Source organism: Camelus bactrianus, chromosome 17 (genome assembly GCF_048773025.1).
Source record: "Camelus bactrianus isolate YW-2024 breed Bactrian camel chromosome 17, ASM4877302v1, whole genome shotgun sequence".
Classification (NCBI taxonomy): Eukaryota; Metazoa; Chordata; class Mammalia; order Artiodactyla; family Camelidae; genus Camelus; species Camelus bactrianus.
Genome location: NC_133555.1, coordinates 13,430,501 through 13,457,662, shown reverse-complemented (window position 1 = coordinate 13,457,662; position 27,162 = coordinate 13,430,501). Strand labels below are relative to the sequence as shown.

At 34.2% G+C, this 27,162-nt stretch overlaps 1 protein-coding gene across 16 annotated transcripts in view; it reads left to right on the top strand.

Annotated features, from left to right (window-relative positions):
* CHL1 (cell adhesion molecule L1 like) overlaps window positions 1-27,162 on the top strand; it is a 183,920-nt gene that overhangs the window by 95,264 nt on the left and 61,494 nt on the right. For 7 of the 16 annotated variants that reach the window (XM_045507066.2, XM_045507057.2, XM_045507064.2 and 4 more), the window contains 6 exons: window positions 6,185-6,366; window positions 11,389-11,494; window positions 14,617-14,804; window positions 24,092-24,214; window positions 25,312-25,482; window positions 26,437-26,484. In XM_045507066.2, the coding sequence (XP_045363022.1) occupies window positions 6,276-6,366; window positions 11,389-11,494; window positions 14,617-14,804; window positions 24,092-24,214; window positions 25,312-25,482; window positions 26,437-26,484 (727 nt within the window). In that variant the 5' untranslated portion in view covers window positions 6,185-6,275. Of the gene's footprint in view, window positions 1-6,177; window positions 6,367-11,388; window positions 11,495-14,616; window positions 14,805-24,091; window positions 24,215-25,311; window positions 25,483-26,436; window positions 26,485-27,162 lie in introns of all 16 variants that reach the window. The other 9 variants (XM_045507065.2, XM_010970584.3, XM_010970583.3 and 6 more) reach the window with 2 other exon arrangements.

The window sequence follows — 27,162 nt, the reverse complement described above, 5'->3', positions numbered from 1 at the left end:
ACCTGGCCATCTAGAGTCCTCTAGGAAGGAAGCTAAAGGAATGCATTGTGTCACTAAAACTCTTTAAAAGGTTTGAGAAGTAGTTACACAAATTTATGCACATGTAATAATTCACTGAGCTGTATACGAAGTTTTGTGTATTTAATATATTCGTGTTATTCCTCAATAAATCCCCTAGATGATCATCACTGATATACCAGAGTTTTGTGAGAAGTAACTCAACGTGATTTAGGACATGTGGGGATATAAGATCGTTTTCTCCATCCCTAGAGTCAAGTGATCTTGAATTTTGGTGGTTTTCTTTTTCTCCATTGTGAAAGAATTTGAATTAGATAACCATTTTCAGCATACTGCTTGGTAAGAATTTTGACTCTATAGATAAATAAAAGGGAAAGCAAACAAATAAAGATTAGATTCAGTTTTACTCCTGTCAGCTCAAGCACAGTATTTTGCTGTTCAATTAAACAAATAGTATTATTATTGATATTAGTTTATCCAACAAACTTACTAATTAAAGCTGACATTTTTCCAATAAAATCACTTTGCTTATATAGAAATCTTCATTTCTTTGATCTTCTGCAGGGGGGATGAATTAACACTCCAAGCAATTCTTTTGTCTTGTCACTTCAGTGACATGAAACACAGTTTGAATGGATATGGCCATAATGCACAATAGTTCCTGTGTTTTCAGAGTGAAAAGCCATTAACAGTTATTTCAGGATTACTGTGTTTATGACACTTGTAAATTGATTTATGGTATTAGCCAAGCATGCGAGTGAACAAAAGCCTTTTCATTTTCTTGGTGTTTATCCTTTCCCAGCTTCAAGGTGTTGAGTGATTCAGATCACACTTCAGGCTTATGGAAATATGTTGGACTTCCTCTGCTTAAGATCTGATTCCTGAATCAGGGGACTAGTTTACCCTAGCTTGACAGTCACATGAAAAGGAATTTCATAAAGGACACTTGAAGTCAGAGGGAAGTGAGAGTGACATCCACCCCATCACGAAAATGTCAAATGGCCTTATATAAAAGACACTTGCTTATTGCAGGTGATTCTTAAGCCTTTATTATGTGGAAAGAAAATAAAATTTAAACAATTCTACATGATAGCACTGTCCCAGACTGGTACACAAATCCATTGAGTTATTTTTAAAACCCCAATCTGGATGCCAGTATAATAATGTATCCCTTCCTGCTGACTATACTAAAAGTTGCTCATCTATTTCAAGCTTCCCCAGTAGAAAAATGTTGTTCAGTGATTTAGCATGCACAAAGTTCATTCTGATCTCTAGAAACCGTGGTGGCTGAAACAACCTAATCCTATTTCTTAGTGAAGAGGAATGTCGACACAGCCCTTCTGGGGGCTGTTTACCTTCTCCTCCTCCTTTAGAAATGGCAGGTGGGCTGCTGCTGACATGGCTTCCTTGTGTAGCTGCTCCAGTAGGAAGAAGGCTTTCAGGAATAGTGATCATGACTTTTTTTTTTTATTCCTGTGGACTTCCTTAATTATACTTTCTTTTTAGAAATTTGACCTGAGCATGTTTGTGAGTAATTATGGACAGAAAATGCCAAGAATGTGAAAAACACCAGCAAGGGGAATTCTACTATCCCAAACTAGCTGCCTTCCTAAGCTACTTTTGGTCCATTTACCTCACTGGTCAGATTCTATTCCTTTTTGAGTGACAGGAATGTCTTTATTTTGAAATTCAGGTATATGTATTTGTGGTACATTATTTCCTTCAAGGGAAAAAAAAAGTATCTACAATTCAGCAGGACCATTGGAAAATCATAGTGTCAAAGGTTTTGAGTAAACATGACACCATTACTGCTAAGTGTGAAAAAAACAAGTGGTTACTAGGGAATGATTATTCAGAATATATTAACAAAAGCTCAAGGCCTTTAATTTAAAAATTCTTTGTGTTACTCTATGATTTAGAAAGGTGGCATATATATATACAAAGTGACATTATAATCTTAACTCATTTTATTACTTTTTGCCTTTCCTCTACTACATTAATGGAATTTAAAGCAGACTACAAAAGAAAAAAATGCAAAATCAGTGAATTAAGACTTAAAGCATGAAAAAAATATCAGAAGACATCCAGAGTATATACTAACAGCTATCCAGATTTAGATAATTAATATAAACTGGGCTTATATTTTCTTAGTTGGACCATGACATCCCAAACCCAAAAAGGAATAAGGAACAAACTTTGGCTTACATTATATACTACTTGTGCAGAATGTGTGGAACAGATATAAGGAACAAACTTTGGCTTACATTATATACTTCTTGTGCAGAATGTGTGGAACAGATACACTTGTGTTCAAAGAAACCCCAAATTTTCTGAATCTGGTTCAAACAAAAGAGCTCTGGATAGCATGGTAGCCTTAAAGGAATCTTTTTGCCTATTATTTTGTTTTTGTTATGGAAGTATGCCAGTGGATGTTCTCATTATTTTGTCCACCTTTTGCCTAAAGGAATCTCCTTACTGCTGTTGGAATATTTTATACTAATTTTTGATTTCCACAGACTGAATAAAGACTAAAAGTGTCTTTATTATGGAAATATTCAAATATGGCCCAGATAGAAAAAAGGACTTCCATATACATATATAATAATATATAAACTAATATTAATATATAATATATATAATATACATATGTATAGTGCAGCTTCAGCAATGATCAATATTATATCATTTCTTTTATTCTACGTACACTATCAATTAGCTATTTCTGAATTGAAAACCATGCTAAAACAGATTGATTTCATACAAGAAACATTTAGTACTCTTCCTAAGTGTACTGTTTTCTTCAGATGTGTGGAGGAGGAAATAGATATTTTTTCCTTCTGTTCTTCTGTGTTCTCGGCTGGGTCTCTGTAACAAAAGACAGGAGAAAAGCATGCAGCTTTATGTGGTCTAAGTTTTATGTGATATGGGAGCCCTCACAAGGAAGTGAAGACCTGAAGAAGTGGTTACACCTGAGCTTTTTCATGCTAGGGTTGAGGAAGAGCGTGGAAAAATGTGATAGAACCAAAGGGGTCTGAGCCAAGTGTAGTAAACTGCAAGAAATTTGGCAAAGTCTGTTCATGCAGATTCCTTACAGCACCCCTCCAGCCTGGGAGATAAGGATGCTCCTTTCCTCCATGTATGGGGAGGGCAAGTCTCACATGAGGGTTTTATGAATTGCTTTAGGGGAAGGTCAAAGAGCCTGTCAGTCACCTAAAATTCCTTCCTAAAATTCCTTCAGCTTAAAACATTCAGTAAGCCAACATGCCATATTTGGGGGTAGTGTGTCCTGACCCTAGTCAGGCAGTTCTGCGATCTTAGCCAGTCTGGACTGATGATGATCAGGCTGGTTCCTGCATCTGTGTTCAACTGGCAAGTCGTCTGGGGCTGGCTTGTCTAGGATGCCTTTCCTCCCACACTGGTGGTTGTTGGCAGAGGGTTACAGGTGGTGATGGGGAAATCCCTCTCATCTTCCAGCAGGCTGATCCAGTCTAGACTGAGCAGGGTTCTAAAAAAGAGAGAATAAAAAATAGGCCAGACTTCCTGAGGCCTGAGCTTAGAGCTCATACTCTTGGTCAAAGACCAACCAGATTTAAGAAGTGAGGAAATACCTGTGAAGTCATCTTGCAAAGCCTGGGGATCCAGGAAGTAAGAAGAATTGAAGACTTTTTGATAGCAGTTTATCACCCTCCCCCTACACTTTGAAAAACTTTTTTTTAGAGTATTGAAAATCATGATCATTTCACCACTAAATACTTGAGTGAATAGTCTTTCATTTTTTAAGTCCTTACGATTTTATAACTCAAATAGAAGTCATATAAGTTATTGATCCTTTCTGAATCCGGGTGTTATTACTAGAGGCTATATCCTAATTTCCACTAACAACAAAGTTACCATCACTATTGCTAGGAGTCAGTTTGCTTTGTTACCCTGTTATGTATGCTGAACATATCTTATCTCACTTAACACAGGTAAGTATGCTTGCAGGACATCAAATCTTACATTCATTTATAGGGATGAGCAAGAAAGGTTGGGTGAACTGCCTAAAGCCACAGAGTTAATAAGTGATGGCTTTGAACTCGTGATAAACTGACTCCACTTTCAATGTTCTTATTCACTGCACATCAAGCTCTCCTGCCGCTGGGCAGCAGGCCACAGTATGCTGACATTTTCTGGGAGGCCAGGTAGAATGGAAAGGCTAAGCCAACTCTCTTCTCCATTTTTTTAAAGCAGCAAATGAATTTAAGTCAAGGGAGTAAGTTGTTTCTAGATTTAACACTGTGGAGCTTTTGTAAGAACATCACTGGGCTCTATGAGGTCACTGCAAAGTTGATGATGTGTGTATGTTAGAGGCTATTGTTTTGGAGACACAAAGAGTTCCATTTCCTTATTGTTGTGTTAGAAGTGTCCCATATGGTATGCATCCCTATCCATGTTCCTTTTTTCTGTCTCAAAACCAATCTGTTCTTAATCACTGTCACACTAGTGATGCTGGAGAAGCTGAGGCAGTGGGAAGGATCAGTTCTTAATGACAGTAAGACATCTGTTTCCTTTTGCGGGAGATGCCAGGGGTGATTTTCTTCTTTCTGAGGATGAGCTGGCATAGTAGGAAGATGTAACCCAGTTGGTCCAGATTCATGAAAATTCATTGATTCTTTTTTGGATCCGAGTTAATGTCAGGCAGTCAGACATCAACTTTATGTGACTATGCCTCAAAAATAGTTTAGTATGTATTTTTTTCTTAAAGTCAGCTCCATCCTGAGTTGCAATAATTGCTTTTATTTTGAGGTCTGGTGTGAGGCAGTTTATTCATATTCTTTGAAGAAAGACAAATGGTAATATAATTTTATTGCTATCTTACTGTTGCAAAACATAATTACTAAACACTATGCCCATTCTGCATTCTGACAGTGAAACTGTGACAGACTGTCCCTTTTCAAGACGAAAGCTATTTTGGGGCTGTCGTCATCATCGCCTAGTGGAGTCTTGCTTGCAGGGGGTCACATTTAAGCTTCCAATGACTTTTATGTAATAGCCTCTTAATGTATATGTCTCAGGTAAATTGAAGCTAATCCCTGCAGGAGATAAGGTCAAATGTAAAGCTAACCATTATCCGTATTCTGGAAACTGATGGTATCATCAATGTTTGTTATGGCTTTTAATTGATAGTCATTTAAAATCAGAGCTTCAGTGTAGCATACTTTTATGGGAGAGAATTTCTTGGATCAAGACCCTGTAGTTAAAAATCATTAAAATTACAAAAGTAAGATCATCATTATTGAACAATTAGTATCTACGAGCTATTTTATTATGGCAATTAGAGACTGTAGATCTCACTAGCCTAAATCAGTAGATTAATTGAAATTGAGCCTGTTTTCACTCACTTGGCTGTCTGGTATTTTTATTCTCTATTTCAGGGTAGGATGATATATTAATCTGGAAATAATAGTCTAAAAACATTTGAAAGCTTTACTCCTTACAGATAGAGGACAGCTCATTAAACAAATACATAAGATGCCCTTAAAGAAATCAGCATTGAATGTTAATGGAACAGAATATTAAATAATAGATTGCAGGTAAAGAGTTGATATATAATTATAAACAATGAATTTAGATGACTATTATCAGTGTTTCAGAAGAGAGAAGGAAAAGAAAAATTCAAAGGCCAAGACATTAATATTCTCTTCTGGTTTTTCATCTTAGAAATAGCTAGATAGTTCAGTATCCTCCAAATTTGTGCATATGTGTAAAACTTAGGCAGTGTTCTGCTTTTTATAGTGAAAGCAATTTTTTCACTTTTTATTTTTTGTGGATTGAAATAATTCAGTTCATCAGGAAAATGGGTGTCAATTGACATAATGACACATTTGAAATTATTTTTAATTACCACTGTAAGTTATTTGTCATTTTAGGAAATATTCTCAACCACACAAGGGAAATGGTTGATGGTTAACCTTGTAGCATCTATCAACTTTATTTTAACTACAAAGAGAAAAAACTAAGTATATTTGTGTGGAGTTACTGGAGAATAGTTTCATAAAAAGGAAATCATTGGCAGCAGAAAAAATGTATTTAATTTCTGTTATGTTGACCTTTTAGTGTACATGAACTTAGAGTATATGCTATTCTGTTTGTTTGTTTGTTTGTTTATTTATTTTTGAGTTTCCAGGTTAACCACACTCTTCTCAGCTTTAAGCCAAACATAAGAAGAGACATTAAGACTTTCATTCTTTTCTGGGTTGCCTCCTTCCTGAAGAGCAATGGAGATGCTGTTAAGTGGAAGAGGATTAATCACATCTATAATTTTCTTCCTGTTAAAATTCTCAACAGCTGTTGATATACCACTTTCAGGTAAAGTGACAACATTCAGTACCTACTTAGGGAAGTCCATATTTGCATTTTGATTTTTAAGTAGAAAAATTATAGATTGAGCATGTGATTTTTCTACCATATTTCTACAGATTTTATAGCAATCATCAAACTTTGTGTCCTCCATTTATATTTTTTAGAAGGCTTATATTTATTTGGCTGCTTGCTATAATTAATTAATTTTGCTTCTCAGGCTTTTAGCCTCTTTGTAAACTTGGCACATAACAAGATGTATAACCTATAAATCAGGCGGTATTTGACCATGTAAGGTAGTCTGCAATATTACCAACAGCTATTGCTTCTATGTATCAGATGAGTTTATTTTAGAAAGAGTTGTGGCTCAGAAATGACTGGCATTCAACCAATTATGACAAAAAGGAATTTAGTAAACTTTGAATTATTTTTCAAAAGTATATATTTAAGAATGAAAATTAGGAAAATACTAGAAAAATTTTCATAGTATATAACTAAAAGTATTAAATGATACCAATTCTGCAAAGTTAGAGCATTCTGTAGGGTGAATTCGTATCAAAAGGTTGTTCAGTCATTTTTATGGGTGTATATATCTTAGCATATGTTGGTAAAAATGGATGTAAATCTCTAACCATCATAAATCAGTTTGAACAAGTTACAGTAATTGAAAGTTCAAAAATGATACATCTGCATACACGTTACAAAATTGTATATAAACTATGTAATGTACAGGTTTAGGAATTTCTCTTGTTTATTAGCACATGGGATAAAGAAAAGGCCATTGAGATGTTTTTATCCGTATAGTTCAAATATTAATCTCTAATATCTCTTCTATGTATAATTTGGGGACTTACAAGAAATAACGGTTGTTTGTTGGAATCATAGCATTGGAAATAATCTTTGCAGATCATCTCAATTTCAGGGAATTAGTCTTGACCTCAGAAAGTTGAATAAATATTAGAGAGGTGCTAACAGTGAACTGAAACTTTTGTTGTGAAGTACTTGGTCTGAATGTGAATAGAAAAGGAAATAATCCTCTGACCATATAATATGTTTTAAAACCATTTTCTGAGGGCTCCCTTAAATACTCGATGCAGCAATTTCACATGACACACTTTGGGCAGCCCTGCATTTATAGTTCAACCCCATGGTAAGAATCTTTTCTCTACTGTCCTTGAGAGATGGTCAAGTCTGTGTTTGAATATTCGCCTTTCTTAAGGAATTTTACCTACCTGTTCTACAGATGTACAAGTTTAAAGTTCTGTTTAAATCAAGCTGAATTATGTTACCCTACACACAATATATACCAGACTGTTTGTACAAACACTGGTCAAGAACCTGAAATAATTCATCTTTAGTAGATTCTTTTGGTTTGAGTATGCAGTGCTAAATTAAGAGCAAGGTTCTTGTCAGTCTTTGCAGGAAAGAGGTTAATACTTTTACATTTTCTTTCCAGGAGCACCAAAGATGCACTAGGATTCCTGACTCAGAGTCCTGAGCATAGAATATACATTTTCCTTCCATCTCTTTTCATTGAGTTCATCAGTGGTGAAGGATATGAAATTTTGTATTAGTCCCTAAGACACGTTTTTATTCTGGTTGTCTCCGTTACTTATGCATTTTCATGGTGTAATGTCCTTAGACAACAGTTGTTATAAAATATTAATGACATGTTTTCAGAGCAACTGAATATTCTCCATTTATTTCAGTACTCTAGAGCTCTCACTAGCAAATGCAACTAAAGCAGGTGTCCAATTTGAATGTCAACAAATCTGGTGTCTCTGTAATTGGCCTAATTATAGAGGAAAGGATTTATAATGTAGAATATATATTTTATAAACACCCAAAGGTTATTAGCTGCATTCCCTGAATAATTAGTTATTGCTGACACTTTGTAACCTTAGCAAATTTAAGAAAGAATAATGTTCTAATAAACAAATTGTTCACAAGTTATTAGCTGATATCTTAGGGACTGGCGCTATTGTGCATATCCCTCACCATTTATAACTGTAATAACATTTAAATAATACGAATTTGCAACAAATTCAAGACCTGCTCTACTTAGAAATGGTGGTAATCAGTGATAAGGAAAATGTCAATGAACATATGAATGTTATTTGCATGTTATTACAATGTTTATGAGTATTCAATGGGTAAAGCCTAAACTTAACGCTAATGTCGCTAAGCTAGTAAAACTCAATTATTAGATTCATTAGGCGAAAGTAAAAAGAAAATTGAAATTTAGAATTGAAAATGGTGTCGAGTTACTGTATTAGGATGGCATCAATGCTCAAGATGTGATACATGGACCCTTCAGGGTCACACAGATTTGCTCAGGCAGTCCATGAGATCACATTTCATAATACTGAGGTGTCATTTTTCCTTTTTCACCATGTTGACATTTGCACTGACATTACAAAAGCAATGGTGGGGAAAATGCAGTTCCAGCCATGGGCACCAAACTGTGCCAGTACTCTTGAGATTGCTGCTGACCGTATACTCGTAGTAAAGCAAACCAAACGTCTAAAAAAAACAAGTTTTGCCTAAGATTTTCCTTGTTGAAACAGTTAAACATTATTGATTTTATTAAATTCTTATCCTTGAGTACATTCTTGTTGGTGTTCTGTGGGATGAACTGGGAAAGGAATATGAAATAGTTCTGCTATGTAACAAAGTACCGTGGTAGTCTCTATTCCTCAATAGTGTCATGATTTGAATGCAGTTTTTACTTAAAAGTATAACTGACAGACAGAATTTGATGACTGATGGGTATTTTTCCTGAAACAAACGAAGTGAGCTTGTCACTTCAAGAGAAACAAGGGATCATGTATGTTGTCGATAAAATTTAAATGTTCAAGCAAAAATTAGAATTGTGGAAAACTTGTGCCTTCTGCAGTGAGTTTGAGAGCTTCCCAACATTTAAGGCTTTTCTTGGATCAGTGATAATATTGACAAATGTGAATTTTTAATATTGTATAATGACATGTGTCAGTATTTGGAAGTTCTGCATAACTCAGTGAACCAGTATTTATTTTCTAAGTGAATATTGTAAGATGTTACAAAACCAGGCATGAATTAAAAAGTACCCATGGATGAATATAGATTAATATGACAGAATGAACATTTGTCAATATGGTTTCAGGTTCCATATTGCAGTAAACCCTTAAGAAACTACCACTTATTGATTTTTGGTATACTATCCAAGAACAGTGCCCACAATTACCAGAAAGGACTATTAACTATCTCACCTTTTTTCAAGTACACATCTGTATAAGTTCGGATTTTCCTCATTTATTTCAACAAAACAACTTATTGAAACAAATTGAATATCAAAGTAGAAATAAGAATCCAGCTGCCTTCTAGTAAGATATTAAAGAGACTTGCAATAATGTAGAACAGTCCCACTGTTCTCTTTATATTTAGTATTTTTGAATAAATGTTGTTTATTTAAAAAAAAGGATTATTTTAAATTAATATAAATTTGAGATTTCTCAGTTTTAATTTCTAATATGCCAAATATTATTAAATATATCCTAATGAACAAAACCCTTTGAGGATTTCCTATAATTTTTAAGGGTGTAAAAGAATTCTGTGACTAAAAAGTCTATTTATCTGACTTGAGCCTCTAATTATACAAATGAGAAAACAGAGTGGTTCAGGGCTTGGCTCAATGTCACAGGGTTTAAGGCCTGTTTGTAACTCCACTTTGCAATATTACTCATGTCACAGGGTTTAGGGCCTGTTTGTAACTCCACTTTGCAATATTACTCATGCAGTCACTCTCAGTGCCTTTCTGAAAATTGCTTTTCTCAAAACATTTGCCAAAGTCAGGTTCTTGCTGCTGAACCATTTATACTTCCTTGTGAATTCAACCCTGTCCCCTTACAGAGATTTTAAGAACCATAGTAAAATTATCATGTCTTAATTTGAAAACTATCAAGTGCCCCCTGACAGTAAATTTTTACATATTTCATGATCTGTGTCCTATTTCAAAATATAACCCAAGTTTGTATCTTCAGCATTAATACGTTTATGTCATAGTCACAGTTCTCAGAAATGCCATCCAGCTACTTGAGTTGGTTGGAGGCAAAGTCGACCCCTGCTTTTTAAATTTGTCTTGATGGTTACCTAATTTGTCAAACACAATGTTTATCACAAGATGAGGAAATACTTGAATAGGTAGAATCCATTTAAAACGGGGAAAAAACAATCTCAAGCCTCCAAGTGGGATTAAAAAGTATAAAAGGAATATTTGTAAGTGGGAAAGGACAAATAATAAACAAGCTTAGGGAAATATTCACAACAAAAGCGATATATAGAAGTAAAAATAGAGAATGAGTTTTTTTTTCATAATAATTAGTAAAGTATTTTATTTTAAAATGCTAGTGTTTATTGGTGGCAGTGATGTGGGAAACCACTGTATTCATATGTTCTTTGTGGTAAATATTTCCTTACGAAATTATATTAAGATTTATCCAGAATCATTACCATTTGTGTCCAAGCCTGGAAATTTATCATAAGTCACTTATCAATAAAGGAAAATCTGTAAGCTTAAGGCTCTCTTTTAAACGAAAAAAAAAAAATCTAATGCCCAATGATAAAATTAAGTTATCAAATTTCAGTGGGAATAAACTATATAAAAGTAGTAAATTAATTATAATATCTTTGAAAACCATACAGAAAAAACAGAATTGTGAAAATGAACTAAGTAAAAATGCATGTACACGTCACTGTAGACTAAATGCCGATAATTTAAGTATTGATGTTTTAAAGTTGTAATGATAGGACTATTTTTCTTCTGCTTTAAAAATTGATAAATTATTCTGGGTGTAAATAAAATGAATGTGCAAGGCAACGTGAATTGATGACAGTGAAGTATAGTCCTTATAGCTAAGTACATTTTGCAAAGAGGAAGTCAGATTTGTTAATACAACTTTCATTGTTTTATACTCCTTTTGCTTACCAATATAGACAGCATGTTTAAAGTGTTTTTGAAGAGCGTGTTATTAAAATATCTATTTTAATATTTAGTTCAACAGGTTCCAACGATCATAAAACAGTCAAAAGTCCAAGTTGCCTTTCCCTTTGATGAATATTTTCAGATTGAATGTGAAGCTAAAGGAAATCCAGAACCAACGTGAGTATTTCTGTCAAACTAAATAATTGTTTAAATGTGTACAATCCTTTATACTTTTTACTCTAATCATTATGAGCTTAGTGGACTTTAAATCTACATATGATTGAAAGTAAGGATTTCCAAATGAATGCTAACTATTTCTATAAAAGTAGAGCTTGATTATTTTTGCCATTAAATATTGACAGTTAAAATTATGTTTACCGTGAGATAAATTGTCTTATATTAAATACCTAGCATAGGTTTTGGGACTGTGGAAACATTCAACAGTTCCTTACCTTATTGAGTGAACAAGGTAGCTAAAAACCAGAAAATTATTTATTCTACTTAATGAAGGTAGCATTTATTAAGCTAAAAGTTAATACATTTATAAACAATATTCTGTACATATTTCTTACTGCATTTCTTATAAATGTGACACATATTCTGTGAATAGGTTGTTAATATTTTTTAAGTTGTCATAGAAATGTTTAGTCATCTAAGATGACAGAATACAATCTACATGGTTTATTACTATCTACTGTTTTATTATTAATGAAGTAATTGTTACTGTAGGTGAGCATAATCACTGGTTAAGTTGTTTTCAAAGTACCTCCTGGTTTTGAAAGAGAGAAAGAAATGTGTATTGAGAGAGAGGAGGGAAAAATTGTGGGGAGAATTCAAGATTTTAAAGTTCTAAATGATTCTAAAATGGAGAGGAAACATACTTTTATTGATTTACCTGATCATTTTATATTTACTAAAAATGAAAGACTGAAAATTGATTATTTAAAATTGTATTGTGTCTAACATTTTTATTGCCCTATAATTTGATATTTTAGAAATTATTAGTAACCATTAACATGTTAAATTGTCATTATTTCTTTTACCAAATAGATACATATGATTAGTATATGTAAATATGGGTAGAATTATACTGGAATGAAGGAGAATTTATTTAATCAATGTGAATATGGATAAATAAATATTATGATATATATTAATATTAATTAACTAAATTATGTCAAAAGATAATACCATACAGTCATTGGAGATGATTAAGGATGAATTGTATTTATCATGTCAATATTCAGCATTGAGTTTAATTATGAACTTCCACTAGTATTTTTGATAAATCATTGAGAATCGGCAATAGAATATCTGCTATTAGCACTATCATTTATTTTTCTTGAGCCATAACCAGTTATGTAAGAAAATAAAGAAAATATTAAGAGATTATATTTAATATTATATTAGTATTAATAATAGTAGCATTATTAGATAATTTGATATTCTATCTGAAAACTCAAGAAAATTCACTTGGGAAAAAACAGATTTAATAAATATGAAGGGTTGCATTAAGCGTTCAATTATTAATCTTTTAAAAACTTATAATAAATTGCCTGTTCAAAACAGAAGATAGTTAGAAAACAAAAAGAAAATAATAACCCATCACAATAGTAAAAGGAACACACCCAGCAATTTCAGTAGTTACTAACTGCGGTATCAACCAAAGTAACATCAGAAACTACGTAACAAGAACTATGTAGCATCTAAGTTGGGAAGAGGACAAAGAAAATTTGAATGAATGAAAAGATGTAACATATCACCAGTTGGAAATGTTTAATTTTAATATGTGGAGTTATCCCAGTCAACATAATGGTATTTTAAAGAATAGATTCTCTGTGCTCTTTTCTAAGTAAAACCAGCAAAATGTAAAATACAGTGAGGGAAAAGTAAAAGACGTTGTCAGGAGAGAGGCATGCTCCTGACAAAAATAGGTGTCCCATGAAGTTTTGTCATTCCTTTAAAAATAATCAGATTATGTAAGAATATGTTGTCCTGAAACATACCCAAATTTGCATGGGTAATTGATACATAATACTAAATAAAATCTAATTGTAAAGCCATTATTTATCTATTAGATTGATAAATATTGTTTTAAAAAAAAGGCTTTTTACAGCCTTGTCCATAGAACTAATACTGTCACATACTAGAGTAGGAATTTAACTAATTTATTTTTTTTTCTGAAATACAATTCTGTAATATTTATCAAAAGCTATAAAATTGCTTTTATGTTACTGGTTTATCAATCTCACTTTTAAGGAATTAGCCTAATGACGTATTTGGATATGTACTTAAAAATAAATATGTAGGATTGTTTATCACAATATTCATAAAAGGGAAAAAAATGGAAATAACTACGTGACTTAAAGAGTAACCATATGACAGAAGATAATGGAGCCATTAAATCTGTCTTTAGTAGCATTGTAATAATTGGAGAAATTCAAATGGCAAAATTATATATTCATTGTGGTCTCAAATATGTTACAATATGTCTAAAGTATTAATAGGAAATATGACCAATTTCATATTACTTGTGTGTTTTTGAATATCAAATGTGTTCTTCATACATACAAATACACATACAGAGGCATTTATGTATTTTTATTTTTTAGTCTCCAAATATTATAGTCTCTAAAATACTAATAAAGATCTTACATTATCTTCTTAATGGGAAAAAATTTAAATGTAACTTTAAGTTAAAAGGAACAGAATAAAACCTCTGTTTACTTTTTTTCTCTCTCAGTTGTCACAGTGTTTTTAAGGACTTGTGTCTCAGTCAGTTCAGGCTGTTATAACAAAAATACCACAGACTGAGAGGCCTAAATAAAAACATACGTTGCTCACAATTCTGGAGGTGAGAAGAGCAAAACCAAGTCACTGGCAGATTTGGTGTCGGTGATGACCTACTTCCTGGTTGATAAATAGCCTGTAACCTCACATGGCAAAAGGCAGCAGGAGTGTTCTCGAGATCTCTCTTCTAAATACACTAATCCCATTTGTTGAGGACCCGCCCTCATGACTTAATCACCTCCCTAAGGCCCTTCCTTCAAATGCTATTATTTTGGGAATTGGGCTTCAACATACGAGTTTTAGAGGGCCATAAACATTCAGTATATAGCACTTTATAAGGTTTTTCAGATTGTTTGGAGACCCTTTTTTGTATTACATTCAATTAAAAAAATATATATATATATACTTTAAGATATCTTGGTTTTGTCATTTCTCTACATTTGTTTGTAAATACTTTAAGAAATGTGTTACGATTTTTCAGGGCTACTAACTTCTGTTTTATTTTACAGATTTTCGTGGACTAAGGATGACAAACCTTTTGATCTCTCTGACCCTCGGATAATTGTCTCTAACAGCTCAGGAACCTTCAAGATCCCAAATGAGGGGCACATAGCTCACTTTCAAGGGAAATACCGCTGCTTTGCTTCTAATAAACTGGGAATCGCTATGTCAGAAGAAATCGAATTCATAGTTCCAAGTAAGTATTACAGTGGAGATTTCATTTTACACGTTTTAGTGAAGTGTTAAGTAGGAGTTATTCAGGGCTCCAATGAATTAACAGATTATTTATTTAATCAGCTTATATAGGCCTTGTATTTTATTTATAAGGGAAATTGTCTTCCAGATCTTGATACTTACAAGTGGATGGCCTTGAAAGGAACATAATTTTGCAGTGTTTCAGTAATAATATATCGACCATGGGAAAAAACAGTATTTGCATTGCCTCATAGGATGAAATTAAGTTAGATATGTTTGTTAGATCTGGCCACATTACACTGCAGTAACAGGTAATCCCCAAGCCTGTGCTAACACAAGGCTACTCCTTGATGATGCAGTTTATGGTGGATCCCGCAGCTCTTCAGGGCAACTGTTCTCCATGCAGCCTCTCAGAGATCCAGGCTGATGAAGATACCATTCTGTGTCTGCACCATGTGAAATTTCTGCCATCATCATCAAAGAGTCTGGGGGAGAGAGCATAGAAAATTGCTTCCAACAACAAGTCACACAGGCCCACCTAACTTCAACATCATGGGTGCCCAATAGGAGAAGAGAACCAGTAACTGGTATATATTAGTAATGTTTTCCATGAATAATTATGACAGCAAACTGCAAACCACTTTATTGTTAAGGGTGTTATTTATCAATAATTACCACCGAGAGTAAGTGGCTTTATCATTACCGGATCCAGCCTGTGTAGCATGGGATCTCTGATGACTGACTTTCACATCTGGTTGTTTATTTTATTTTGCTAGATTTTGGTGTGTCCAACATTAATGGATTCTAACCAAAGGCTTTACAGAATAAATTCCTAGGTAGAAAACAGTAAAGAGTTTCTACTCATCAATTTCTTCTTGCAGAGTTCTAGACACTGAAGAATTCAAAGTCATAGACCTCCAGGATGTGGACACTTGATGCGGGGGGGCAGTGGGTGGGGGCAGAATGTACACAGTCTCAGAAAAACAAATGATGAGACGAATCTGTGCCTTATCCTAAAAATCTGGCCAGGGGACTGGGTTTAAATTTTTCTAAAGTCCTTAGGTTTTTCTAGAGGAGATACTATAGTAAAGTATGTATCTTAAAATGTACAGAATAATTGCGTTACAAATATGAGGCAAAATGAAGGGAATTATCAAACTGTGGTGTGAGGGGGAAGAAAAAGTAAGAAAGGAGAGAAAAAAGAAGGACATTATAAACTTAAATCTAAATATATAATCAATTAAAGATGAAAGTAAATAGACTTAATGCTCTATGATTTAAAGAAGCGTATAAACTGTTTACCACATAACACATCTAAATCATAGGGAAATAGACTTATATAAACTATAAAGATGGAAAAGCTATCCCATCTTTGGAGTAGATAAATAGATACCTTAAATAATCTTTAATAGATAAATACTATGTGAGAAAAAGATATGGCTATAGTAATAGCCAAAGTAGACTTTATTTTATAAAGGCTTCCTGGAGATTAATTCACGAGGCTTATATAATATGAAAATATATGAAGCAAAAGTAGAACTATAAGGGGAAATAGACAAATTTATTATAATAATGAGAGATGTTAACATATCTGTTTCATTACTTGGTAGCTCAAGCAGAAGAAACATTAGTAAACACACAAAAGATTTAAAGAACCCAATTACAAGCCCTAGGTGATGAACATGTATAGAATAATATACCTAAAACTGCAGAATGTTTTTCAATATGCAATGATATATTAGATATGAAGTAAATATGACCAACATACAGTTAAGTTATAAATCATTAATAAAAAGAAAATTAGAAATGCCTTCTGTCTTTGAAAATTAATGAACATATGTCTAACTCAAAGGTCAAATAAGAAATAGCAAATGAAAATAGAATATATTTTGAAGTGATGATAGTAGAAATTCTGCTTAACAAAACGTGCTTTGAGGCAGCTTAAGTATTATGTTAGAGGGATATTTTTTCATCTTAAAAATACTTTAGTAAAGAAGAAAGGGTGAAAAAAATGAATGAATGATCTAATCTTATAGGTAGCATAGTTTTAAGATGAAAATGAGCTAATTTTGGGTAACAGAATAAACTCAGAGTAAAGGGAGATAGTGGTAGAATTACAATGCAAAATAAAAGAATGATGAAAACAAAATTTGGGATGGTAGTTACCTCTAATGGAATGGGGAAGAGAGAGAATCTCTACCAAGCAGAAAGATAATAGTGATTTTATGTTTTTCTTATGGGTGGTGGGTAAAAGAATGTTAGTTGTATTTCTTTTTTTTTATTATTATTATTCTTTACATTTATTTTATAAATGGTCTTCTTATGCACACAAAATTAATAGGTATGTAGCAGAGTGATTTGTCTGAATTACATATACTGAGTTACTAAGTTTGATATAGCTATGGGCAGAGTAGTGATACATAAATTTAGAAACTGGCCTCTGAAGTTTGGGTTTGAAATGACACTCAGTAGGAAATGTTAATGAATTCTGGGTCAGAAAGTATTACCATAAAAACTGTGGTTGAGAATCATAAAATCAAATAGATACAACTATTTATAACCATATAACCATAGTTATAATCTATATTGTATAACTATATTATTATCTGTATTATATAAGATGCATATCTAATTAACTGAAATAAGATGAGAGAAAGAAAAAAGGAGATATTAAAAATCTGTTGTAGGAAACAAAGCATGAGGGTGATCTCTAACCTGAATTCTGGTGGTTGCTATGGAAACACAAAGGAAAAGGCGGTTGCTAGACCTATTGCAAAGAAGGAAATGGCACGTTTTAGTATAAGATTCTGCACTTAAAGGATTTTAAAAAATATATTTTCTCTCGTTATCTAAGCAGACCAAGTGAAGACATGAACAATGGAAGGATAATTCTGGCCGCAATCTGCTAATGTTATAGTTAAGAGATGAGAATTGGCTCTGAGCTGTGTAGTGGGTAATTGCTCCATCTTTTCTGCTGCTGTAGAAAAGAATGTAATAAATTAGGTTTCTTATGCATCACTTCCACTCCCTCCTGAAATTACTTCGTCATCTAACAGCTTTCTGTAATGTCTTATAAGTTGAATAGGACCGCCACCCCAATTCTTAGGAGTTTATAAATCAGAGGCCGCTTAAACCTTCCTACAAGCTTTATCAATTGATTCTTCTCTTAAGCTATAGAGAATTGATTCTCCTTTTATATCGACAGAAATTTTGTGATTCGAGTTGTAGAGTTTGTATCTCTCATTTCTTAAACTTTTCTTTAGACCAACCTTTAAGGCTTTATCCACTTAAGTTTCAACACAAGCACTGTAGCTGAAAATCTTGTTAGTACCCCCTACAAACAGAAACCTTTATATACAATGTTTAGTTTTAGCTCTCAACAGAATTGCATTTGAGTTTGCTAGGAAAATAAAAAGAAGGAAAAAAAACAAACAAACATGATGTACTGTTTTCAAACATGTGGAAAATCATTGAACTGGATTTTCCAAGATGTGGTATGGAGTTAGTGAATTATTCAACAAATCTTTATTAAACTCCTCTCATGTTCCAGACACTTTTCTAGTAATCTGAGATACAGCAGTGAGCAAAACAAAGTCTGTCCTAAAGAAACTTCCATCCTTTGGATGTGGTGAGAGTCTGGGGGTAAGGTGGGCTGTTCTCACCTTCATTGCTACAGACATCAGTGGAGTTAAAATAATGATACAAATAGTTCTATTTTGGCTGTTCAGTGCGACCCATTCTTCAGGGCACAGATCCACCTTCTCCCCTTAGCAGTCTCAGTCCATTTTAGCCTATGATGACTTTTCTGTCCTTGGATTCTTTAAACGATTTTTGAGGTATCATTTACACATAATAAATTTTGCTCACTTTAAGTGCACAATCAGTGACTTTATTTCATAAAAAAAATTTAGTACAAATTTCATCATTAGCCAATATTAGAACATTTCCATCATCTCCAAAAGATCCCCTGTGCCCATCTGTAGGCATTCTCTCTTCCTACCTGCAGCCCCAGGCAGTGTCCTGCCTCTGTAAATTTCTTTTGTGAGCATTTCATATAAATGAAATCATACAACATATGGTATTTTCCATCTAGTTTCTTCCACCTAGCCTGTGCTTTGTGATTCATGTAGGATAAATTAGTAGTTTGTTCCTTTTTTATTGCTGAATAATATTCCATGATACTAATGTATCACATTTTGTTGATCCATTCACCAAGTAATATCCATTTGGGTTGTTCTTAACTTTTCGCTATTACAAGTAGTAGCATTAGTAATAATTAGTAATGTTAGGAATATCCATGTATAAATTCTCTGGAAGTCTGAAAGCATTACTTCCTATTTTTTGTAAGAGTCTCTTCACTGTTATATGTATTAATTAGGATGCTTGAAAATGAGAACGATATCATGCTGTCCCATTCTTCCTCCTCTATATCATCTGATTGGTGCTGTAAGAATGCATATTATTGGTAATTGATGTACTGGTTCAGAGGCTGAAGAAAAGATTGAATGAAAGTAATAATGCAATTTATACACTATTAAAGTAATCTATTTTACTATTTACTTTACCATTAAAGTAATCTTCTGCTATTAAAGTAATCTAAGGAGTGGTAGGCTTAGGATGAAACCATCTATGTACTGTTTTCATGGAAACCAATTAGAATTTCTAGTGTGCTGGGTTTCTACATTGGTACAGCTTCCTCAGATTCTGCAGGACAATTTCCTTAAGACATATCATGGCTATTTGCTGCTCTGATTTGGGAGAGGTTGGGCAGCAAAAACAGAGGTCTAGTAGCTATATATGCTAGTTTCTTCTACTAATATATGCAAACCAACCAAAGAAGATCAATTTGTTCAGTTGAGGGTGCAACTTAAGAGTTGTAAAGGTTTAATTAAGGCCGAGGGTTTTGCTCTCATCCTTCAGAGTATTTGAATGACTAGAATGAAATGGATTGAATTGGTCGTCCTGCCTTCGTGTGAATTCATTACCAGCTCATAGAGTGAAAGGCAATGTTATTTCTCTGTAGTCCTAAGTGGATTAATGGGCTACTCTACAGGAAATGGGAATCAATTAAATCTCTTTACAGACAGAAACTGGAGTTAGGGGTGATACAGCATGTGAGCTCAGTAGCATGCATTCATGATAATGACACCAGACTGAACGCAATTTGCCAAGTACATTCAAGGGAAATGCAAGGCACTCAAAAGCTCCCCAGGCCAGTCCTGTAAACAGAGCGAGAAGTCAAAAGTAAATAAAGGTCTTTGGCTTAGGAAGGTTAGCCCAATGATGGAGAGGACAGAGAAGGGGGCATGGAATAATTCATTAAACAAATCGTAGGTTGTTAATGAAATACATAGTATTTCTTTCTGACCCCCTCTCTACCTCCTCTGAGAAAGTTAATTCCGAATAATTGCATAAAATGTCAGAAGTTACGATATAGGCTACATGAAAAATCAGAGACAGCAGGAAAACAAAGCTCTTTGTCCCTTTGTCTGTCTCATCTCTCTGTGGTGTGGCTGTGGGTACCATGCAAAGTGAAAATATTTGAATAATAGCCAACATACATTGAGTGATTTTTAAGTGCCCGACACTATCTTAACTGGTTTATATGAAGTTGTTAACTTAAACTTTGACACAAATCAATGAATGAGGTGTCATGACAGTTTCCATTTTGTGAATGAGGAAACTGAAGCATACTAAGTAACAAGTCAGTTCACATAGCAAGTGATGAAGCCAGGATTCAGGCCCCAGCAGCTGGCTGCAGAGCACATGTGTATCACCCGATGCTGTACCGTGTTGCTTATGCTTTGATCATTTAGTCAACACATCCTCTAGATGGACTGAAAAGCACTGTACTTCTTTATTGAAAATGCCTTGGCAGTAGAGTATCAGACCTAGACAGAGGTAGAGAATATAGGGAGATCTGATTTTATTCCTTGGGTGCCAAGGGAAGATAATCTGTAGTTTACATAACTTGATAGTGGTTAAGTCATTGCAGTGGTTAGTCAGAATGATTTGTGTTTAGTTAAAGTATCATGGTGCCATTTCATTACTACCGTTACTATTAAGCGTGTTGGCATGGTGGGACTCTACAGCTTGCTCTTAAGAAACTTAATACCTAGTAAGACTTTTGAGGAGCCCAGAGAGATGAATTTAAAGGATTCTAGGAGCCCAGAGAGATGAATTCAAAGGATTCTAGGATGCCAGAGAGAAGTAGAAGGGAGCACAGAAAGATAAAGATATTGGTCTAAAACTACATAGTCAGTTAGTTTCAGTCCTTGGGCTAGAACCCAGTTTATCCTATAGATGCAAAATATTTTCTCAGAAGTCTTCTATATTTCAAGTATGAAGGGTTTTTCTAGTATGTTAAGTCAGAAGAATTAAGATGATGGTTTTCAAAACTCATTGCCAGTACCTCAGGTTGTAGAGTCCCTAGAGATTTGTATTTGCAGGTTTGTTGTGTGTTGATAGCTCCAAAGAGAAGACTAGCATGTCGCTCATTTGTCTCCAGGAAAGTTTTTCATGGTAGATGGGTTTTCAGGGACCTGTACACTTGGAGTTGTTGTTCGAAATTTGTCTGCTACTCTGTGTGTGTGTGTGTGTGTGTGTGTGTGTGTGTGTGTGTGTGTGTGTGTGTGTGTATTCATCTGCATTTGGTTATTATGGGATTTCCAAACATTCTTAAAGTCCTGCTTACATAGATGCTGACGTATAAGGTTCTGATCCCTTTGCAGAGAGGCCATTCCACGGTCAGGTCCAGCCTAAGTGAAACACAGTTAAGTGATTTTGTTCTTGGTGTTGCTGGCACGCTCATTGGAAACATGTTGGCAAGCTAAAGCAGGGTAGTTGCCTCACACAAAAGAAAAATTATTGTTTATGATTCATTTTTAAAAGCGTTGCATCTGTCCAAACTCAACAATGCTAATGTTTATCAGCAGAGAAACACAATTAGCATAGTCATTGGTTGGAGTTATTTTTAGATAGTCATTTCTTTATTTGAATTAAGGTAGACATCATACCTGCTGTTCAGTTATAATAATCACATTTCACATTTATTTGTAGATGTTAAAATGCTCACTTTCTAGCTTGCCAGTAGACTCCCTAAATAGTTTCAAAGTCAAAGAATAAGACCTAGAAAAAAACCTGACAAATTAATGTCCCTTATGATATTTATTCTCAGACTTTTAATTATTACATATATAAATATTCTTCCCCGTTTCCACAGGTTAATTTCATCTTTGGTCAAAAGCTGTTCCAAAGATTCATGGCATGCGATAAAGGGCTTGGTAGACTTACAAATTTTATTTTATTTGTTTTTTATTATGGATGCCTTGGAAGCCAGTTGAATAGCATAGTTAGATTTTTTGGAATTACAATTTTATAATCTAGATGTAATTAATGTAAGGAAGATAGTGGTTCACTGGCAGTACTGTCTGTCTGAATTACTAGATGTTTCTGAGTGCTTTGAGGAGGCAGATCTCCAATTAGAGCTTTATACTACTTTACAATAGATCTCACCCTGGAACTGTGTATTCATGTTAGGCAACCTGCAGTGTGCTTGTCACAGAACGAGATTACCTGCTCCTTCCATTTCCTAATGTGTGTTGCCCTTCTTCTGTTGCTTCTTGCATATGAATATAAACAGATTCGATGATTACTGAACAACACTGCTAACTTCAGTATCAGTAAACACTGGGTTTCAGTTATAGCAGGTTATACTAAAATAGGTGATTTGAATTTGGAGCTCAGGATATATAATAGTTTTGTAAGTAACTGCATTTGAATGAGGTATACTTTCTGCAAAATGACTTGCATAACATTTGCCATGAGTCAAAGCTAAGGCTGTGGTATTGATATTTTATCTACAAGGTAAATGTAGGAATGTACTCAGTGTGCTTTCTCATCTTTTTATGGAAATTTCATGCTACCAAGAGCAAAAGCATGATTCTGAGATGGTTGCCATCCCAAATATCTTTCCAGACCTGCCAGGAGAAATCGGTTAGAGTGGGTTGAGCACAAGGGAATCCACTGAGGGAGGACTGTCACATGCCTGACGCCTGCCTTTTGAACTGGCAAAAAGGTGCTGTTATAACCACACTGCCCCCTGCAACGCTAAGCCTTGAAGGGTCCTTGAATTTAGACAAAAAGCAATTCATTGTAACCAGCTAGTGCATTGATAAGAAAAACGTCAGCAAATTCCCTCCACCACTAAGGGGCAAGGGAACAAATTTACAGAAACAGTACAAAACTTCTCAAGAAGAAAGTTTTACAATGAATAGTGTATCTTTAGACTTCCAAGAATAACGATAATCTTCTGTGAACCACAATATAAGGATGAAATACAGAGTTGGAATACCTGCTAATAAATTCCATCAGGTCAGTAATGTCATCAATACCTTCTTAAAGTCCTTCTCGTCCATCAGAGCCTGAGTAATTCTATAATGCAAATTCCCCTAACAAAGTTGAAAGATACAAATAATGTTCAGGCAGAATATATTTTGAATATTCTTAAAGCTATTTTATAAAAAATTTAGTAAAAATATCAAACATTGGTATTGGATTTCAAATTCTGCACAGCTGTGACTTATGTTCCCAGTGTAACTGCATTGCTTCTTTAGGAAATTGATTCGAGCCTGGGAAAGAAACAATATGTTGAAAACTCACAAAGTCTCCTTTCCTACGTTAATTCCATTTCACTTAAAATTTCATTTGCTGGGAGTGATTCCAATGTGAATGGCTCTCTTTCCAATTTACAGTGGTCATGTTTGGCTTTTCGTTGTATTCGTGCCTTTTTCCCCACGTGGGTCTTGAATGGTTTATTTAGTTTGGTTATGTACTGAATAGACTATTTGCCAATCACATTAAAGAGCTTCACAATAAAACAAAAGACAGAGAATATGTATCCATCTAAAAATAGATCACAGTGTTTGGAGAAAAAAGGTTCCATGTCTATCAAAACTTAAAAACGAGTGACTCCTATGATTCAGAGCTTTAGACGTCTGCATAGAGAAATGTGCACAAGCATATTGTTGCCTTATTGATGTCACATAGCAAAAATACCTGTTGTCGACAATTACAAAAGGCACAAATATTTTTAAGGTTGTATAAGGATGCGTTACAGATTTTTCTGCAGGAAAAAGAGGACAACTAAGATTTGAAGGGTGTTGAATTTATTTAAAATGCTCCTATTTTTAAAAAGAATGCTTTAATATATTATTTGTAATGTTAAGACATTACATGGAACATAAAAATTTTTAAATAATGCCTTAAAATTTTTTTTTTTAATATCAGATGTTCCAAAATTCCCAAAAGAAAAAATTGACCCTCTTGAAGTGGAGGAGGGCGATCCAATCGTCCTCCCATGCAACCCTCCCAAAGGCCTCCCGCCTTTACACATTTATTGGATGAATATCGGTAAGTAATGTTCTGTTCTAGCAATAAAGGGACATTTTAATTTAATGCATCGTGTCAGATAACATAGTGGGACCAAAGATAAAAAATAATACAAGGTTATCAATGTGGAATCATAGTTTTTTAAAAACTATATCCATCTGCAGTCTGCTCCAAGTCCTAAATATACTTGAAGCCACTAGAAAACAACTCAGTATATTTCTTGATTTTGCCATATCTGAAAAAAGTAGAGGCTGTTGATACGATCAAGTAGGTCTGTGATGGAAATACTTTTTATATTCCGAAGAACTTACCTTTGGGATATTATCCATGTCAGAGTTGAAGATGGCTTGTAACTATGTGTCTAGCCTTATATTTCTATTTTAATAATGTTGAACCTACTTCATACAATGACCCACATAGAAATAAATATTAACTTCTGTGTTAAATTTGCCAAAAAAATTTTACCAACTCTTGAGTTGGAATTCCAGCTTCTTGTAAAGCCTGCTTATGGCATGTATCTTAGCAGTGTTCTCTAAATGTTTCCTCTTGTGGCCCACGGAGAAAAATAATAATTATATAGTACTTGGAAGGAAGTGAAAAGTAGCTACTTTGGGCTGCAGCCAAATGTTCCAGACTCCATCCATCCTAGAATTTTCCAGACTGCATTCACAGAAGAGAGATTAATATCTCAGACACACTTTGGGGGAGATCTGTTTTAAAGAAATGTGATCCTAATGAAATAAAAGTAACAATTAGGCTATTATCTGAATTGGACCAGTTTAAGCCAATGCAGACCCATAGAGCAGAAGCAGAGTCCTGGATGGTAAGGAGAGGGAGGACGTCTAGACTGACTGTCCACCAGTGGACTTCTCTGGTTAACATTGAAAGGTGTGCTTTCAAGGGTTTTGTTGTGTTTTGTTTTGTTTTGTTAATTTCAACTTTTTACTATGACTCATTGCTTCTATAGGAAGACCAGACTTGAGAGGAATAGGGAGAGCTGACATGGAAAATAAAATGAATTGAAATAATATAAGAGAGGAAAATGGGGAAAAAAAAAAAAAAGATGAGGCACAATAAAGGACAGTTGCCCCTTTTAATGACACAATACTTCTTTCCAGAATTAGAGCACATCAAACAAGATGAAAGAGTATACATGAGCCAGAAGGGGGACCTGTACTTCGCAAATGTGGAAGAAAAAGACAGTCGGAATGACTACTGCTGCTTTGCTGCCTTCCCAAGATTAAGGACTATTGTGCAGAAAATGCCAATGAAACTAACAGTTAACAGTTGTAAGTCCAAATAATTTACGGTCCCATCGTGAATGCGGAATACAAATGTGTTTGTAATTTTATTCCGGTTGAAGCCAGTTGAAGCTGAGTTGACGCTTTCCACCATTGTTTAGTTCAACTCTAGAGACTTCATCCAGATGAAAGAGACATCTGCAGCTGCACATCTACAGCAGCTCTGTCTCCTGCAGCCGGAGTCAAATCTCAGTTCATAGCACAAACGCATTTTATTTGCTGTCTGGAGGATCCAGTCATTTTTCCTGGGCAGAATACACAATGAAATTCCAGGGTTTTCTAAGCAAGTCTCAGGCTCTGAATATCTGTGATTTTGGATTAACCTGCAGGCTGAAAATGTGGGAGAAAGGAATAAATTCAAAAATAGAAAGAAGCAACATTACAATTTTTATCCTTCAGGCTTCTTTTGTCCTTCTCAGATTGGCAAAGTTATTTGAATTGCTTCTCTTTCCTACTTGATTCTGCAGATGCCAGTCTGGGTTCCCATGTTTGAAAACAGCCATTATTAGCGGGATAAAAAAAAAATAAGATTCAAAGGGCAGAGATAATCCCCAATAGTTCAGACTGAATAATTAGCTCTAGTAGAGTCAAAAGTTGGCATGACCACTCCATTGTCTAATTTGGTTCATGATTTTTCCATTGTTACGTGTAGATACCCTGTGCCAGGGCTTCACTGTGGCATCCTCGGGTAATCTCAGTTCTCTTTAATGGAGCTATAATTTATATCCTTTCCACCTGGATTTCATCTGTGGTAGTTCAAAATTAAGCTCATTATAAATAATTTGCAACTGTGTCCCCAAAGATGGTGTTTCTAGTGAAGCCTTGGTTGTATCTCATTTTGTAATTTTTCTAAGAGAAAACTGTGACTTTTCATTCTGTTTTGATGTCAGCATCTGCCGTTATGTTTGTGAATTCTTTTCTTCCATCTTTTTTTAATTTCAGTAAAGCATGCTAATGACTCAAGTTCATCCACAGAAATTGGTTCAAAGGGTAAGTTGATGACATGTAAAGTATTGACATTAATTTTCACCTATAGTGGCTCATTGTCAGGATTTGAGTTTTTTTTTTTTTTAAATACCTTCATGAGTTTATTAAAACACCAGTATTCCTAGTTAGGAAAATCTGTTAGCACAGAGGGCTCAGTTGCCTCCCATACCCATTAAATATATGCAAAAGGATGATATTTATAAATGCATAACTATACAAATATCCCCATCTACTTATAGGTGATTAACAGATAAATACATGCATACGTGTAACTATATTTTTAATGGAGTAATTATTCTGGGTCTTTCAAAATATCCCTTATGGTTGATCAGCAGTTTGATTCAGAGCTATAACATGAAAAAAGGAAAAAGAAATGGTTGGATGTCAACAGAGGCAGAGAAAGCATTGGGTTTAAGAAAGTTAAATGGTTATTTTCTTTGCGCGACCTCTCATAATACTTAATATGCAACTGTCCGTTGTGACTTTTCTGAGAAAGAATATAGTTTGCCGCATTTTCCAAACTCATCTGTCTCTGAAACTTTTTTGTTTGTTTGTTTAATTTTTTTCCTTAGAACATCTCTCAGAATTAGTGTTCTATGGAAGGTACCTCAGTAAACTTGAATTAAATAGTAGTTTCTTTTTCCATAAAGAAGAGAATGTGCAAATATGCATGAATGCAAA